Source organism: Lethenteron reissneri, chromosome 12 (genome assembly GCF_015708825.2).
Source record: "Lethenteron reissneri isolate LAM-NWPU_2019-01 chromosome 12, ASM1570882v1, whole genome shotgun sequence".
NCBI lineage: Eukaryota > Metazoa > Chordata > Hyperoartia > Petromyzontiformes > Petromyzontidae > Lethenteron > Lethenteron reissneri.
In genome coordinates, this window is record NC_083790.1 from 13,914,392 (window position 1) to 13,929,613 (window position 15,222).

General features: G+C 49.6%; 1 protein-coding gene across 3 annotated transcripts in view; it reads right to left on the reverse strand.

Moving 5' to 3' along the window:
• Window positions 1-218: 218 nt before the first annotated feature.
• Window positions 219-15,222, reverse strand: part of FAM20B (FAM20B glycosaminoglycan xylosylkinase) — a 31,797-nt gene continuing 16,793 nt past the window's right edge. For all 3 annotated transcript variants that reach the window (XM_061550769.1, XM_061550767.1, XM_061550768.1), the window contains exon 9: window positions 219-6,214. In XM_061550769.1, coding sequence (XP_061406753.1) covers window positions 5,986-6,214 — 229 coding nt within the window. In that variant the 3' untranslated portion in view covers window positions 219-5,985. The remainder of the gene's footprint in view (window positions 6,215-15,222) is intronic.

A 15,222-nucleotide genomic window follows, 5' to 3' on the forward strand; every position in this document is an offset into this window, starting at 1 on the left:
TCTGTTGGAATAAAAGTGACAGGAGAAAAAGGTTATCCGCGTGAAATAACACCACTACAACTGCACCATCACAACCCTGCTGCATTGGTCATGATGACCTTGAGATGTCAAACTATTTTTAACAAACCTCATAATGGGATGTACCAAACAACTCGGTGCACTTCAAATTAAGGCAGCACGGTGGTGATTAATGATTCAACAGGCAGCTGAAACACCCATTAAATAAAACATGGAAATTGTGTATTCAGTCATCACATTACAGGCCAAGTTAAGTTCAAGCACTCTCCTTTGCAAGACTGCAATATATTTTAAGTCCAGTATAACATTTTGTGCCGTGACTTGTTCTTTCACCAATGTCAAATTATCCTACAGGTTAATGACAAAGTAACAAACGTCACACTGAGGAACGACACGAGAGAAATATGTTTTAAAAAATCCTTCAAGGGTCTATCCACAGAAAAGTTGACCTCGGCCGACTTTGCACACACGTTAAATATAAAACGTCGCCATTACAAAGATGACTAGTGCAAATCCAAATGTAGTTTTTCTCCACAACGGAGAATGTTTTTTTATTTTTATTTTGGGGGGCTGTGTGGTGCCACGACCACAGAGCCACTCCGCAAACGCCGCGACTCCCCCCCTACCCCCACCCTGAACACACACATGCCGTGCACACACACGTAGTGTCCTGGCGGGGGATCTCCTGACCCCACGGGTTTTCATCCGAAGAGCCCCTAGGTGGGAAGTCCCACGGTTTCCCGCTGCCAGATTGGCCGACCCCCCAGGGCAAATTACATTGCGGCCCCCCTAAATTGGCTTAAAATTGTATGGGTGCACAGAAGCTCACCGGGCTAGCCACAATGAGTCACAGCACCGGGGAGGAGCCAGGGTGAAATATTAAGTGAACAGCGCAGACGATGAGGTCAGAGGGAAATCCCAGTGCACACCCGTGGATTAAACCGGCTGAGTCAGGGGTAAGGAATGCGGGCGCAGAAACCATGGGCCGGAAAATAGCGTAACGTAATGCTCACGGTAACGGCAGCAAAACGTTTGAAAATCTAAATGGAGGCACACAATTGGCTGTGTCGGATGATGTAACGTAACCCTGGATTTTCGAAATCACGGCATAAAAAGGGGAGCCAAAAACGGTGAAGGGTCTACTGATCTCCAGCCACTTGGTGACCCAGACCAACTCCCTGCCAGCCAGCCTGCCTCTTCGAGCCGCTCGCAGCGTCCATGAGATGCCAGCGAGTGCCGCTACGAGACAGCAATAGGCAAGGCGATAGCACAGAGCTTCGGCGCAGTGTTTGTGACTCGAGTGCGCGTGTTCGCGCAGCCGATTTAGAGTGAGTCTTAGCGCAGGTGAGGGGTAGCGAATAACCACCCACCGGCACGCGTATTCGCGCAGCCATTTAACACGTCTTTATGTGGAGCGGCTGCGTGGGCGGACGTGCGGCGAGGGTGAGGGCAGAGCTGCATCACGAGCGCTCGTTGAAATAATCGCTTGCAGGTGAGCACGTTTGCGCTGCTGCTGTAGTGTTAACTGTGGGACGTGCGCGTGTTAGAATATAAACGTCAGCAGAAGCGCGCACGTTCGCGCTGCCGCTATAGCGTTAGTGTGTGCGTGGGTTAGTATATAAACTGCCCACAGAAGCGCTCGCGTTCGCGCTGCCGCTATAGTGCTAGTCGTGGTGCGGGCGCGTATTAGAATACAAGTGCCAGTAGGGGCATGCGCGTTTGCGCAGCCGCTTTCGCATTAATGGTGTTGTACGTGGGCGTGTGTGGAGTAAACCCATGCGGCAGTGAGCCAGCGCTTTAGTCATGTCTCTCCGAGAGGGTGCTAGCTCGGGAGGTCCAATCACCCAATCGGCGGTAGAGAACCATCTGAGGACCCAATGAAAACCATCACCTTGCCATACATAGCAATGGTTACCAAAAAGATTTCCAAAATCTTGAACACAAGATCCAGGTTCGATTCTACACAGTACACAATCTGTGACCTGATCCCAACTGTCAAAGATGTGATTCCTGACATGCAATATCCTGGTATCTACAAACTAAGTTGTGTCTGCGGTAGCAGTTACATTGGGGAAACGAAACGACATGTCTTGGACCGTGTTCGCAAACACAAGGCAGATTTGAAACATGGCAGAACCAATACCTCTGCCGTGGCTGATCATTGCTTGAACGCGGTGGGCTCACACATTGTTTTTTCCAAGACCAAGGTACTCTGCAAACCTTCGGGCTACCATCAAAGATTTGTCCATGAAGCCATCCAGATAAAAACACAGACATAGCTTCAACCGAGATGGGTACACATTGAGCAATCATTGGAAGGACGTTATTAACCAGGTAAAGCCTTAACTGCTTGTTGATGTTTCCATCCTACCTGCCATTGTCAGCAGTTTTTCCCGACTCTCTTGAGTTACATTACCAAGTTAAATTTCTTTACTTTAACGGACTAAATGTCTCACTAACAAAGCCCCCTTTCGCTTGATCTGGCGGTGGCTCTCGTTTCTTAGCAGACTATAACTGGCTGTAATGTTTTTGTGTTTCTCTCTCTGTGTCTCTCGGTTTGTGTGTCTCTCTCCCCGTGTGTCTCTTTGTGTCTGTGTGTATGTGTGCCTCCCTCTTGGTGTGTCACTTAGTGCGTCTCTCTCCGTGTGTGGGTGTGTCTTTCTGTCTCTCTCTCTCGGTGTGTCCCTCTGTGTCTGCGTGTCTCTGCGAGTGTCTGTGTCTCTCTAGGTGTCTCTCTCTATGTGTATCCCTGTGTATCTCTGTCTCTGTGTGTGTCTCTGTGCGTTTCCTGATGCGCACTCTATCCCCCTAGTGGCTGATATACCGTCATTACACTCGACTCTCAATCTACGCCCCTTTCCTTCACCCTGTTCAGCACTGCCTTTCCTTCACCCTGTTCAGCGCTCTATGCCCCTAGTGGGTGATATACCGTCAATACACATTGACATGCTAATCTCTCACAATACAATGACCACCTCCTCAGCACAAGCTCCAGCCCCCACCCTCTTGCCCGTTGCGGCAACCCCCCCCCTCCCGGCTCTATATATAAGGACTTGTTTCAGCAGCCTGTTGCTCACTCCCACCTGAAGACGGTTGCTTGTGGCGATCGAAACGTCGTGATTTATTATTTTTCTACCTACGTGACTTCACCGAAACAACCAAAGAGTATGGTTTCCTGCAGTCACGAAAGCTTCAAATCAAGATTGATAAAACTTTGTTTCAGAAACCAATACATTCTTACATCTACATGTGAATACAGTGCATTCCCATGAGCTCTTGCATATTCACATACGCTGTTTTGACCTTGTTCGAGCAACGTGCTTTCAATCGTCTAACGCAATATACAGCCATCAATTAAAAAATACCACCATGGAAAAAAACGCTCCAAATACACTGCCCACCGGCACAATTGAAAGATACCCAATCAACAGAGAAATGTTTTCCCGTACAAAAAGTTCCAACGGAAATCTGAAATTTACTCGAACCACACTGTAAAGGAGTAAAACTCTGAATGGCACAAAACCTAGCTGGAATATGTACAGAATTTAAACATGCATTTGCATTCCCTAGATATCTACACTTCAACAAGTACACGAGTACTGTATGTGACACTGCAATCATTTTGCAGCATCGGCAAAAATAAACTCTGCACTTCAAAGCATAAAGTGCATTACGTAGTCGACTTTGTACGTTGTTAAAAAGTCCTCACCATGTATTTACAAGCTATGGCACAAAATCTGTGGCACTCAGACTACTCATGTTTTGATGGACAAATTACGACCGTACAGCGTTATAGGTACAGCAATCCCTTGACAACGGTTTTGCCAACCGCGATTTCCAGGATCCACACATATTCCGTATACTGTTTTGCCAACCACGGTATAGTTTTGCTTAACCACGGTTTGGTTTTCGCTACCCACAATTTCAAATCTCCAGCCGTATTCAAGCAATCCACCACCAGTGGCGCGTAAAGCGCGCGTGTACCCACCACTCTTGCCCGCGTACAGTACTTGTCTGCCTCGTTCAATGTTGTGCAGCAGTATCTTCAAGCGTAGCAGTGCTGTCATTTATGCTTCATGAAAGTCTACCATAATTACTGTTAATGCCACTAATTTTTGCCCTTAATTATGGCCCCTAAGTGTCGAGCTGGTGAAGGTGAAGCGTAATGTGAAGAGGGCAAGGCAAGTGGTTTGTCTTTATATAAACAAGTTCTGAGGAGGGGAAGTCCCGCATCCCTATAACCCCCTCCTCCATTAACATCATCGTCGTCAGTGTCGTTGTTATCTGGACTTCACTACAATATCAATATTAAAGGTAATTAAACGTATTTTTGATCACTATTATTCAAGTTATTTTTGTTCATACAGTACAATATATATTTTTCACGTTGACTGAATGCATTGGATGCATAGTTAGGCTGCGATGAGTGTTAACCGCGGCCGCGGAACGTAACCCTCTATTTTTCATAAGCCTTTAGTCTTGTCAACCACGGTTTTTCCAACCATTGTGGTTTTTAGGAACCTAACCCCCGCAATTGGCGAGAAATTAATGTACTTCATATGTAGAGCATTATAAATAAACCATAATTCATACAGCATTATATGTACGCTTCTACCAAACAGGAATTAAGCAGGGCACTTCATTCCCTTTACAGGCCAACTCAAATTTCTTGTCGTTGGAGTGATGATTTTGTGGTTTCAATTATTTAACCAGAGAATGCAACAGGTGCTGTCTCTCTTATTACAAGCACAATCAATTACAAACTAGCTGGATGCGATAGTGTGAGCTTGAAATCCGGCATTTTGGAGGGGAGGCAGGAGTGGATCACACAAAATTTGCCAGGCTCGCCAAGGCTATTGGGCTGCGAGGTGGCCAGGAGATAGCAGTACATCAAGTAGACTAAATCCATCTGTGTGAAGCTTTGAGTTTTATCCCCTCGTATGTGTGGGTTTACTCCAGGTAATTTGGCTTCCTCCCATATGCCATAAAATAAACTTCCTGAGCCTTAAACAAGGGCAATGTTAATCATATATTTCCAAGGTGCCAAGATACAATCTTGCCATACGAACAAATACCTCGGCGTAAGTGGTGTGTGATAGTCACACTTGTTCACATTCCGATTGATAATTTTAGCTACTGTATTTACCATAGAAGGCACATCACAATACAGATAAATTCGAATTTGTATCCAGGAAATGGTTAACTACTTCCTGTTTTTAAATGCGGGTGTGTACGAAAGTGGGGGAACATCAGTCGTGCACAGTTTATAACGGAGTTCTTGTTAAATAAAGACGTGTTTAAATATCTGCAAGATTTTTATTCCTGGTTAAACATAAAGCTCCCATGTGTGTAATCCTTTTCATGGGGCGGGACAAGTTGCCTTGAGCAGCCCATGATGATTTTAATACTGGCAGCGAGCTATTATCCTGCATCCTCGAAGGTGGAATTAATATCTGCGTTTTATTACCTCGTGTCTACTTTTTAAAAACATGATTTAAATCTGAGCATTCTATGACCTTGTGAACTATAACTTATATTTAATTGGTGGATGTCAGATAGCTCCATTACATATGCACTTCTGCTATAAATCTCGACGTTATTTTATTAACGTTGTGGGAATGGTTACACAAAAAGATTGTCGTCAGTACAGTCTATGGTCCTCTTCAACCTTAAAGCAGAGTTTGCAATAATGCCACTCCCCTTTTACAGCAGCTATTGGAGATGCAACAAAGCCACCTGCGTGTTTTTTTCACTGGAACACACGCAATTATCAATAAACGTATCTTGTCACATGCGATCATTCAACAAGCGTCCCCTGATATTGGCTGGTGGCGTTCAAGTTTGACGTTTGCCCCAACACCTTACACTCGAGTTGAGATGCGAGTCCGCATCACTCGTCTGCCGTCACTTCCGGATCGTGGTCGCACCACATATGCATGTCGCAGCGAGCAGGCGGGCGGTGGGGCGCTACTGCGAGAACAACATGCGGTCTTCCAGCAGCACAGCATCGGAGTTCCCCGAGTCCACGCACTGTTGCACAGTCTCCAGCACCAGCAGCAGCCGGCGATCCATGGCGCGCAGGTGGGCCTCGTGCAGCACGGGGGCAATGGGGTCCTCGGCCAGCACCTTCGCCATGAGGGTTCCCAGCAGGCCCTTTCTCAGCAGGTTCAGCCGGTTCCACGTCGACAGCCGCACTCTAGTGAGCGCCGAACAAACAGAATAATTAGAAAAATAGGCTCTTACATAGCCTCGCTTAGCTGCCTCGGCAACTCAAAGTGCCGTATATCACCGCCGGTGGCAGTTGTCCTGTACAACACAAAGTCACTCGGCACATGCCTCAGACTGTCGGGGGCGATTTCGATGTGGAATCCCAATCAAGTGATTTGTCAGTAACTTTGCACATTTTTCGAATGACGTTGCACAGTCTTTAAACGTCCACTTTGAAGCAGATGGCACATATTTTACGGTTAATACACCCACATTATTTACCAGGGCGGCCTGCCGGATTCAAACTGCATATCGGTGCAACAGCCAGCGGCGAATGCGCTATGGCCAGGCCGTGTTGCCGGCCAAGGAGATCACGGGGATATTCCTCCATCAAGTGTACGAAAAATACAAACGATTTTCTCGTATTTTTCTGTTGAAACGATTAAAATATCGCGGTGCGTTGATGTTGAGTTCAGTGACGGGACGTCTGTAGCCACCAGTCACAGCAGGGGGCTTTACCGCTCAGAACCTCATCGACGTCGGATGGTCAAGGGTTAACAATGAGAATTTAGGCATGAAACTACCACATGCCCCGAGCCAAATAAAATAAAATACCAGTAATGTTGGGACTACTCCAACTACAGCGCCTACAGATGCTGATGGTATTTAGGTGCTGTCTAAATTAAAATCGTTCTGATTAAAATAATATATTTTGGAACATTCTAAATTCATATTCTTTGGGTCTTTCGGTAAGGCCACGTACATAGAAAAAAGAATAAAAATATCACGACGTTTTGATCGCAACACAAGCAATCATCATCAGGTGAAAAAATAGCGAGAGCTGCTGAGGCAGGATGTTATAAAGGTTTGAGATGGGTGTAGCCCAAGGGTCATAAGCGAAGTGGGCGGGGCTAGTGATGAAATTTTCAAGTAAATGTAAGATCGCAGAGCTGAGCTACCTCCACGACGATAAAGCTGCGGAGGTGGCCATTATATTGTGAGAGAGCATGTCAATGTAAGATCGTAGAGCCACCGCAACATCAAGGAAAATAAGCAACGATGGCTGTGTTAATGAGACATTTAACCTGTTAATGTAAATACATTTAACCTTTTGTTTGAATTTTGACTGCTTGTGTTGTGGTTATTGCAAACATGATGCCTTGTATAAAGGTGTCAGTTTTTGTACCAGTTGAAAGGGTAAAAACCTATTACTATATTTTGCCACTGGTAAAGGAGGTCTCATAGTGTAAATGCTTGCCCCGAGCTCTCAATACTCTGATAGTGTGCTGTCTTAGAGTTGTACGTCTTTTGGCGTCATCTGGTCCAACACCAATGGAGACTAGGCTCTAAGAAAAGCTGTCTCGGGTGTGGACCAATCAACTTCAAGGACAGTGCATATCATTATCATCAGAGTTGTTTCTTTTTGTTTGCATTTTGACTGCTTGTGTTGTGGTTATTGCAAACATGATGCCTTGTATAAAGATGTCAGCTTTTGTACCAGTTGAAAGGGTAAAAACCTATTACTATACATTTAACCTGTTAATGTAACACCAGAGATCGAAAATAACTACTAAACATCACAGGCAGTTATGACTTAACCTGGCTAATAACATCCTTCCAATGATTTCTCAGTTTGTACCCATCTTCTCGGTTCAAATTGTGTCTGTTTATATATCTGGATGGCTTCATGAACGAATCTTTGCTGATAGCCAGTGGGTTTGCAGAATATCTTCGTTTTGGAAAAATATATTGTGTGTGCCCACCGCATTAAAACAATGAGCAGCCATGGCTGAGGTATTGGGCCTACCGTGTTTCAGATCTGCCTTATGTTCACGAACACGGACAGAGACATGTCGCTTAGTTTCCTCAATGTAACTACTGCCGCAGACACAGCTTAGTTTGTAGACGCCGGGGTATTGCATGTCAGGGATCACATTCTTCACAGATGGAATCAGATCACAAATTTTATGGACTGTGTTGAATCGAACCTGGATCTTGTGTTTGCTCATTATTTTGGAAATATTTTTGGTGACCCCTGCTATGTATGGCAAGGTGATGGTTTTGATTGGTTCCTCAGATGGTTATTTCCCAACGGTTGGGGTGATAGCTTTACGGATTGTGGAGTCTGAATATCCATTCATCTTGAGGGTTTAGTGTACGTGTTCCAATTCACTGGCTAGGTGGTAATGGTCAGAAATACATCGAGCTCTATGGTGTAGAGTTTTGATGAGGGAATTATTCTGGAATGGATGGTGGTGGGAGTCAGGTTTTAGGGAGGCATCCGTATGGGTGGCTTTCCTGTAGATAGTGTCCCATAGAGCCATCTGGTCTCTTTTCGATTAAAACATCCAAGAATGGTAACTTGCCATCTTTTTCCACCTCTGTGGTAAATTTGATGGCTGGGTATACGGAATTGATGTGGTTGAAGAATTGGTCCAAAGCTGGTAGGCCATGTGGCCAGATGACGAACATGTCATCTGCGTACCTCTTCCAAAAGGACGTAGGGTGGATGCCTGGATGGCATCTGTCTCAATTTTTCCCATGAAAACATTGGCTACAACTGGAGATAAGGGAGAACCCATTGGGGTACCTTCAACTTGTTTGTAGAATGTTCCATTCCAGGTGAAGTGTTGGTGAGACAGTGTCTAACAAGGGCCAGTACATCAGCATTCAGTCCTTGTTGGACCAAATCTTCAATGATTGCAATGGTGTCAGGAACAGGAACAAAGATACTACATCGAAACTGACAGGAAAATCACCTGGAGATAGTGAGATGTCCTTAATTAACGATACCAAGTGAGCTGCGTTAAGTACAGCTGAGGTGGTCTTACCAGTTAATGGTTGTAAGATCTCAGACAGAAATCTGGCCAGTTCGTAGGTGGGCGAGTCAATGGTGGAGATGATAGGCCAAAGTGGTGTACCTTCTTTATGGATTTTTGGTAAGCCATAAAATCTGGGTTGTTTAGCAGTAGAGGGTTTTAAGGAAAGCTGCTTGGTTGGTTCGATAAACGATGTCGAATTTGTGATATTGTTGGTTTTCATAACCAGGCGGTTGGTGGGATCTTAACTGATTTTGGGAAAGCTACCATCATTAAGTAGGTCCTGAATTTTGTTTTGTATGTGGTTTTGTCCATGATGACCGTGGCATTGCCCTTGTCGGCTGAGAGGATGACTATGTGATCTCTCTTTTTTAGTTAAGAAAGCTCAAAGCGCTCACCCTTACTGATGTTGCTAATAGATGTCTTAGCTTTTTGAGGATTGCAGCAATTTCCTTTCTTGCGACGTCTGCAGGAATGTGTCCCAAACCCTTAAGGTCTACGTTGACCTGGGCAATGATATCATCAACAGGGATGTGTTTAGGGGTGACTGCGAAATTAAATTCTTTAGCTGGAACCGATTTTAGGCTGTCGAAAATTGGGCTGTTACGCTTGATAACAATATTGTCACCGTCTAACTTTTTAATGTGTGGATCTGGCTTCTTCTTGGACAGGAGGTTGAACTTGGAAATCAGGTTATCTTTGCATTTAGCTGACATTGAGGCGGCTGACGAGGCAGTCATGTTATCTACATGTTCCCAATCAGATGTAGACATTTTTTCATTCAATGTTAGGTGTGACTGCAAGAGAGTCTTGTTTAAATTGTCTAGTTCAAATCAGAACAATCTTATTCTCCCTGAGATCAGGGCTAGGCCAGCCCTGAATAAGATCCGTTTAGCATTAGGAGAAGTGACAGCAGCAGATGTCAGTGTAAAGGCGATCGGTGTTACCTTAGTGTCGCAGCATCTCTTCAGAAAAGTGAGCAACTCGATCAGATGAGCCTTCTTGTCTCGAAGTTTGTTAAAAGATCTAATTGTTGAGTGAAAACCGTCCCTGTAGAGGCGGTTAAATCTTGACTTAAAGCTTTTGTGATTGCAGGAATTCATATTCTTTGGGTCTTCGGCAAGATGGCGGCAGTGTGTGTGGCAGCGTGAGTTGCTCTGCATGAGTGTAAACTGTGTGAGAATGTGAGTGAGAATTTGCCGTGTGTGAGTGTGTGTGAGAGTGGACCGTGTGTGAGAGTGGGCCGTGTGTGAGAGTGGGCCGTGTGTGAGTGAGTGTGAGAGTGGGCCGTGTGTGAGAGTGGCCGTGTGTGAGTGTGGGCCGTGTGTGAGAGTGGGCCGTGTGTGAGAGTGGGCCGTGTGTGAGAGAGGGCCGTGTGTGAGTGTGAGAGTGGGCCGTGTGTGAATGTGAGAGTGGGCCATGTGTGAGTGTGAGAGTGGGCCATGTGTGAGTGTGAGAGTGGGCCGTGTGTGAGAGTGGGCCGTGTGTGTGAGAGGGAGACGTGATTTTTTTTTAGATCGCTGTTGTTGCGCAGAGGGTCCAAAGGCCAATCACGCCAGGCGGCCAGCAGCAAGCAGCAAGATTACAGCTGTACAACAGATTTGGTGATACTGCATTATCAGTGATAGCACAGGCACGGCTCGTTAAAAACAGCGCGTGAGTGGCCTTAATGAGACATATGTAGGGGTTATTACGGGAGAAAAGGCGGACGGGAAACACAGGGGTGTCTGCACCCACACACACGGGTGTCTACACCAATGTCCGCATCCGTTAACCACTGGGGGGCCATGGGGGCTCTGTGATCCCCCATAACCCCGCCCCTCCGAGGGGATCTCTATAAAAGGCGGGGAGCCAGAGAGCTCGGGGCCAGTTTTACAAGAAGCTGACCAGTGAAGTCTGAAGACCGGCAGACTAGGCCCTGGGACTCCCCTGTCTCGCTGCCCTTGTCAGGGCCGAGCTGGGTAAGCCAGCGGCGTGGCCCAAGAGCTTCCGGACCTCTGCCCTTGTAAGGGCAAGGCCGGCTTAGCTGGTGCCGGGATCTGTGCTTACCAGGGCCAGATCAGACAGCCTCCCGTAGCCTATTAGAGGAGGACTGGGGAACAGGACAGGGGACTTAGTACTAGGGTGGTTTCCCAGCTAGTACGGGTGAAGGGGCCATTACCCCTTCAACTATTGTGTCTGTCCCTGAGTTAATAAAAAGAGTTTGCCTCAACTCCGTCGTCCGTCTCCCTGCAACTCACTACATCTGGCGTCAGGAGTGGTCCAAAGCATGGATACGAGACGGACGACTCGTGCCCAAGACCCCAGAGGGGACGACGACGAGGGAGAGGCGGTGCAAGACATCGCCGCCGACGTACCTGCACAACCGCTGCCGGCTCCAACACCTGCGGACAGTTGGAGAGGGTCGGGACGTCGGCTGATGAGTTGGCGTTGGCCCACTCCCGACTGGCGGAGCTCCTATATGCAGCGGCCGCCATGCTGGAGCAGATAACTCGCCTGGGGCCGGGGGGAGCGGCGCGGCGGGAAGACGGACAGCGCCCGCCAGAAACTCCCGCCTTTGCGATGGGCCGGAGGCTTGAAATTCCCGCCACGGGTACAGTAGGAGCCGAGGGAGGGGCCCCAGCTCCTCACGCGGGCGGCGGGGCCCAACCAGCGAGCGCCACGTCATCGGCGGGGGCGGGTCGCAGTGGCTGCCTATCAGCGGTCGCCAGGTCATCACCAGCGGACGACAGCATCGACCAAGCTGGAACCAGCGCGTCACCGACGGCGCGACCTCCATTACGGTCCGCCATTGCTCCCCATACTGTCCATGGACACGGTACGAGTGCTGGGAGATTATCGGAGACGGAGACGACATTTCAGCAACGCCTGCCGGCCCTGCAGGTGTTCGTATCGAGCGGCGGCGATTGGGGTGGGTTCCAGCGCCGTTTCATCGCCCACCAAGAAATGGCTGGGTGGACGGACAACGAGGCGCTGTGTGCTCTTCCGGCGATGCTGGATGGCGATGCCCTTGGCACCCTCACCGCTGCACCCAAGTCGGCACGCTCCACGCTTCAGTCGGCGCTGCAGGTGCTGGCCACGGTTTATGGGCCGCCTTCCGATTGTCGCCAGCTTTTCTACGAGCGGCAGAAGGGCGACAAGGAGTCACCACTTGCGTACCGCACGGCCCTGCTGTCGTTGGCGAAGGCGGCCTTCCCGCGCATGGACGAGGAGGGGATCGATGCGATGGTGGCCGAGAAAATTTTGCTGCTGGCCGACGACTTGAACTTCGTCATCCTGGCACAGGATGATGCGGACATGTCGTCATTACGGGCTGCAAGGCACATTCATGCCAATCTGATTTCCCAGCGGAGGAAGGCTAACAAGGCAGCTGCGGGACACACCGTGGCGGCGACCACCTCCGAATCTGAGGGGGGCTTCGCTGCGGGCCGTTCTGCGGGATGGTGGTCGACCGGCTCGGGACGTACCGAGCCACCGAGAGCAGCCCAAGTCTTCTGGAGCGCTCGTCGTGTGCTACAACTGTGGCCTCCGGGGCCACGTGGCTTCGGGATGCCGGGCTCCTCGACAACGCGGAGCAAGAACTGTGGCTGAGGACGGCCCTCTTCAAAAGCCTCCACAACATCCTCCGGCAAGTCGTGGCACCCCACATGTTCGGCCTGCACGCACACCCACTTCCCTCTCACATGGTCCGACACACGATTCTCGGGGTTCGGGTGCTGGTACGTCGGGTCGCGGCTTGATGGGGAGGGCGCTCCAACCGGGCCAATGGTCCGAGTTGGCTCACCGGGTTGTGGCTGCGTCGGCGGGGTCGTCCGTTGTCACGGGGCACATTGATGGGGTGGAGGTGCGGGTACTGATCGACACGGGAGCTTCGGCGACTATCATTTCCGATTTGATTTATAATATCCTGCCCGTTCAGAGTCGCCCGCTGCTCCCCGTCGACATACCATGTTACGCTGCAAACGGGGGCTCGTTAGGTATCATCAGCCAAATTCGAGCGCAAATTTCTATCGGGGACATTAAACTATCTGGCCCGGTGTTGGTCTCCTCCTCGCTGGCAATTCCGTGCCTGTTGGGGACAGACTTTTTGGCCAAATTGCCTATCAAAATTTTGATTGACCAGGGATGCATCGAGCTTCCATCGGGCCGACGTATAACATTCCTGCCTTCCACCCCTGCCTTGCGTACTGCCTGTGCAACGGTACAGGCGCTCGTTGCTCGAACGGTGCGCGTACCCCCAGGGGCACAGATGCTTGTGCCCCTGCGGTTGCGTCGACCGTTCGCTAAAGGGGTCTCAGACCGGGGCATTATGCTGGGGCCGGGGTGAATGGGCCAGATTTGGTGAAGGCCCAGACTATTGTTAAAGGGGATGAGGACCCGTTTATCGCGGTCCTCAATGTCGGGACATGGACGGCGGTGGTTTCACAGGGAACCGTGTTCGCACATGCGATTCCGGTACCTGCGGAAACGCCGATCATTGGCCAGGTGGCCACCGATTCTCAGTCGCGACTGCCCTCAGACATTGACGAGGGTTGGCTGGAGGCGCTGTGTGCCGAGTCACCTGACCTGTCCGACTCACAACGTGCTAAATTGCGCACCATTTTGCGAGATTTTTCCGACGTCTTTAGTAAGCACAAATACGATATCGGATTTACCAATTTGCTGCGCCACCATATTGACACCGGTGACAACGCTCCTATCCGCCAAAATCCTTTTCGGTTAAGTCCCGCCAAAAAGGATCATGTCAAATCGGCTGTAGATGACATGTTGGCTTCTGACATTATTTCTCCCTCGACCAGCCCTTGGGGTGCACCCATAGTATTGGTTAAAAAGCACGATGGGTCCCTAAGGTTCTGCGTTGATTTCCGGCGGTTAAATAAGATCTCGGTGGCCGATGCTTACCCGCTTCTTCGAATGGACGAATCTCTGGATGCCCTAGCAGGATCACGATTCTTCTCCACCTTGGATTTGCTCTCAGGGTTTTGGCAACTTCCCTTGGACGACGAATCGAAGCCCAAAACGGCTTTCCGAACGCCGCACGGCCTCTTCCAATTCAATCGGTTACCTATGGGGCTCCACTCCGCTCCCGCAACGTTCCAGCGCCTGATGGAATTGGTTCTCGCTGGCTTGCAATGGGAGGTGTGTTTGATTTACCTAGACGACGTTATCGTATTCAGTAAGACGTTCGAGGAACATCTTGATAGGCTTCGGGCCGTCTTTCTCAAAATGCGCGCAGCTAATTTGAAATTCAAACCACAAAAGTGCCATTTGCTACGCGAATCTGTAGGATATTTGGGTCACATCGTCGGCCGGTCAGGTATCTCAACCGATCCCGCCAAAACGCGTTGTGTCAGCTCCTGGCCGACTCCCACCTCGGTGGGGGAGGTTAGAAGCTTCATCGGTTTTGCTTCAGATTACCGCCGGTTTGTCGCGGAGTTCGCTTCCATCGCTAAGCCATTACATGCCTTAATGGCCAAGGGGGTGAAATTTCATTGGGGGCCGGAGGAGGAGGCCGCCTTTAACTCTCTTCGTGACGCCCTGGTGGGGGCCCCGCCGTTGAGTTACCCCATTTTTCTCTACCTTTCGTGCTCGACACGGACGCGAGCAACACGGGGATTGGGGGCGTGCTTTCCCAAGTTGTGGGTGGCGTGGAGCGCGTTGTGGCTTATGGTAGTAGAGTATTGTCTCCGGCCGAGCAGCGATACTGCGTCACCCGCCGTGAACTGTTGGCTATTGTTTTCTTTATTCAACAGTACTGGCCATATCTGTACGGCCGGCATTTCATATAATAGGCGACGTTTCTTCATAACACGTACCACCTCGCCCCGTTAAGGGGGCGGGGGGGTGGACACGAAAGGTCCCGGGGGCGCGTTTGTTGTCATCCCAGCGGGTGACAAGAGGAGGGACACGAAAGGTGAGGAAGGGCCTGAGTGGGGCCTGGTTGGTCGTGCGCCTGGCGCAGCCTGAGTGAGGCCTGGTGGATCGTGCACATGGCGCCCTGAGGGAGAGCCGTGCTCCGTCCGCTGCTGTCCTGGGGGAGAGCCGCGCTCTATCCACTACTGCCCCTGAGGCAAAGCCGTGCTCTATCCACTACTGCCCTGAGGCAAAGCCGTGCTCTGTACACTGCTGCCTTGAGGGAGTGCCGTGCTCCGTCCACTGCTGCCCTGGGGGAGAGCTG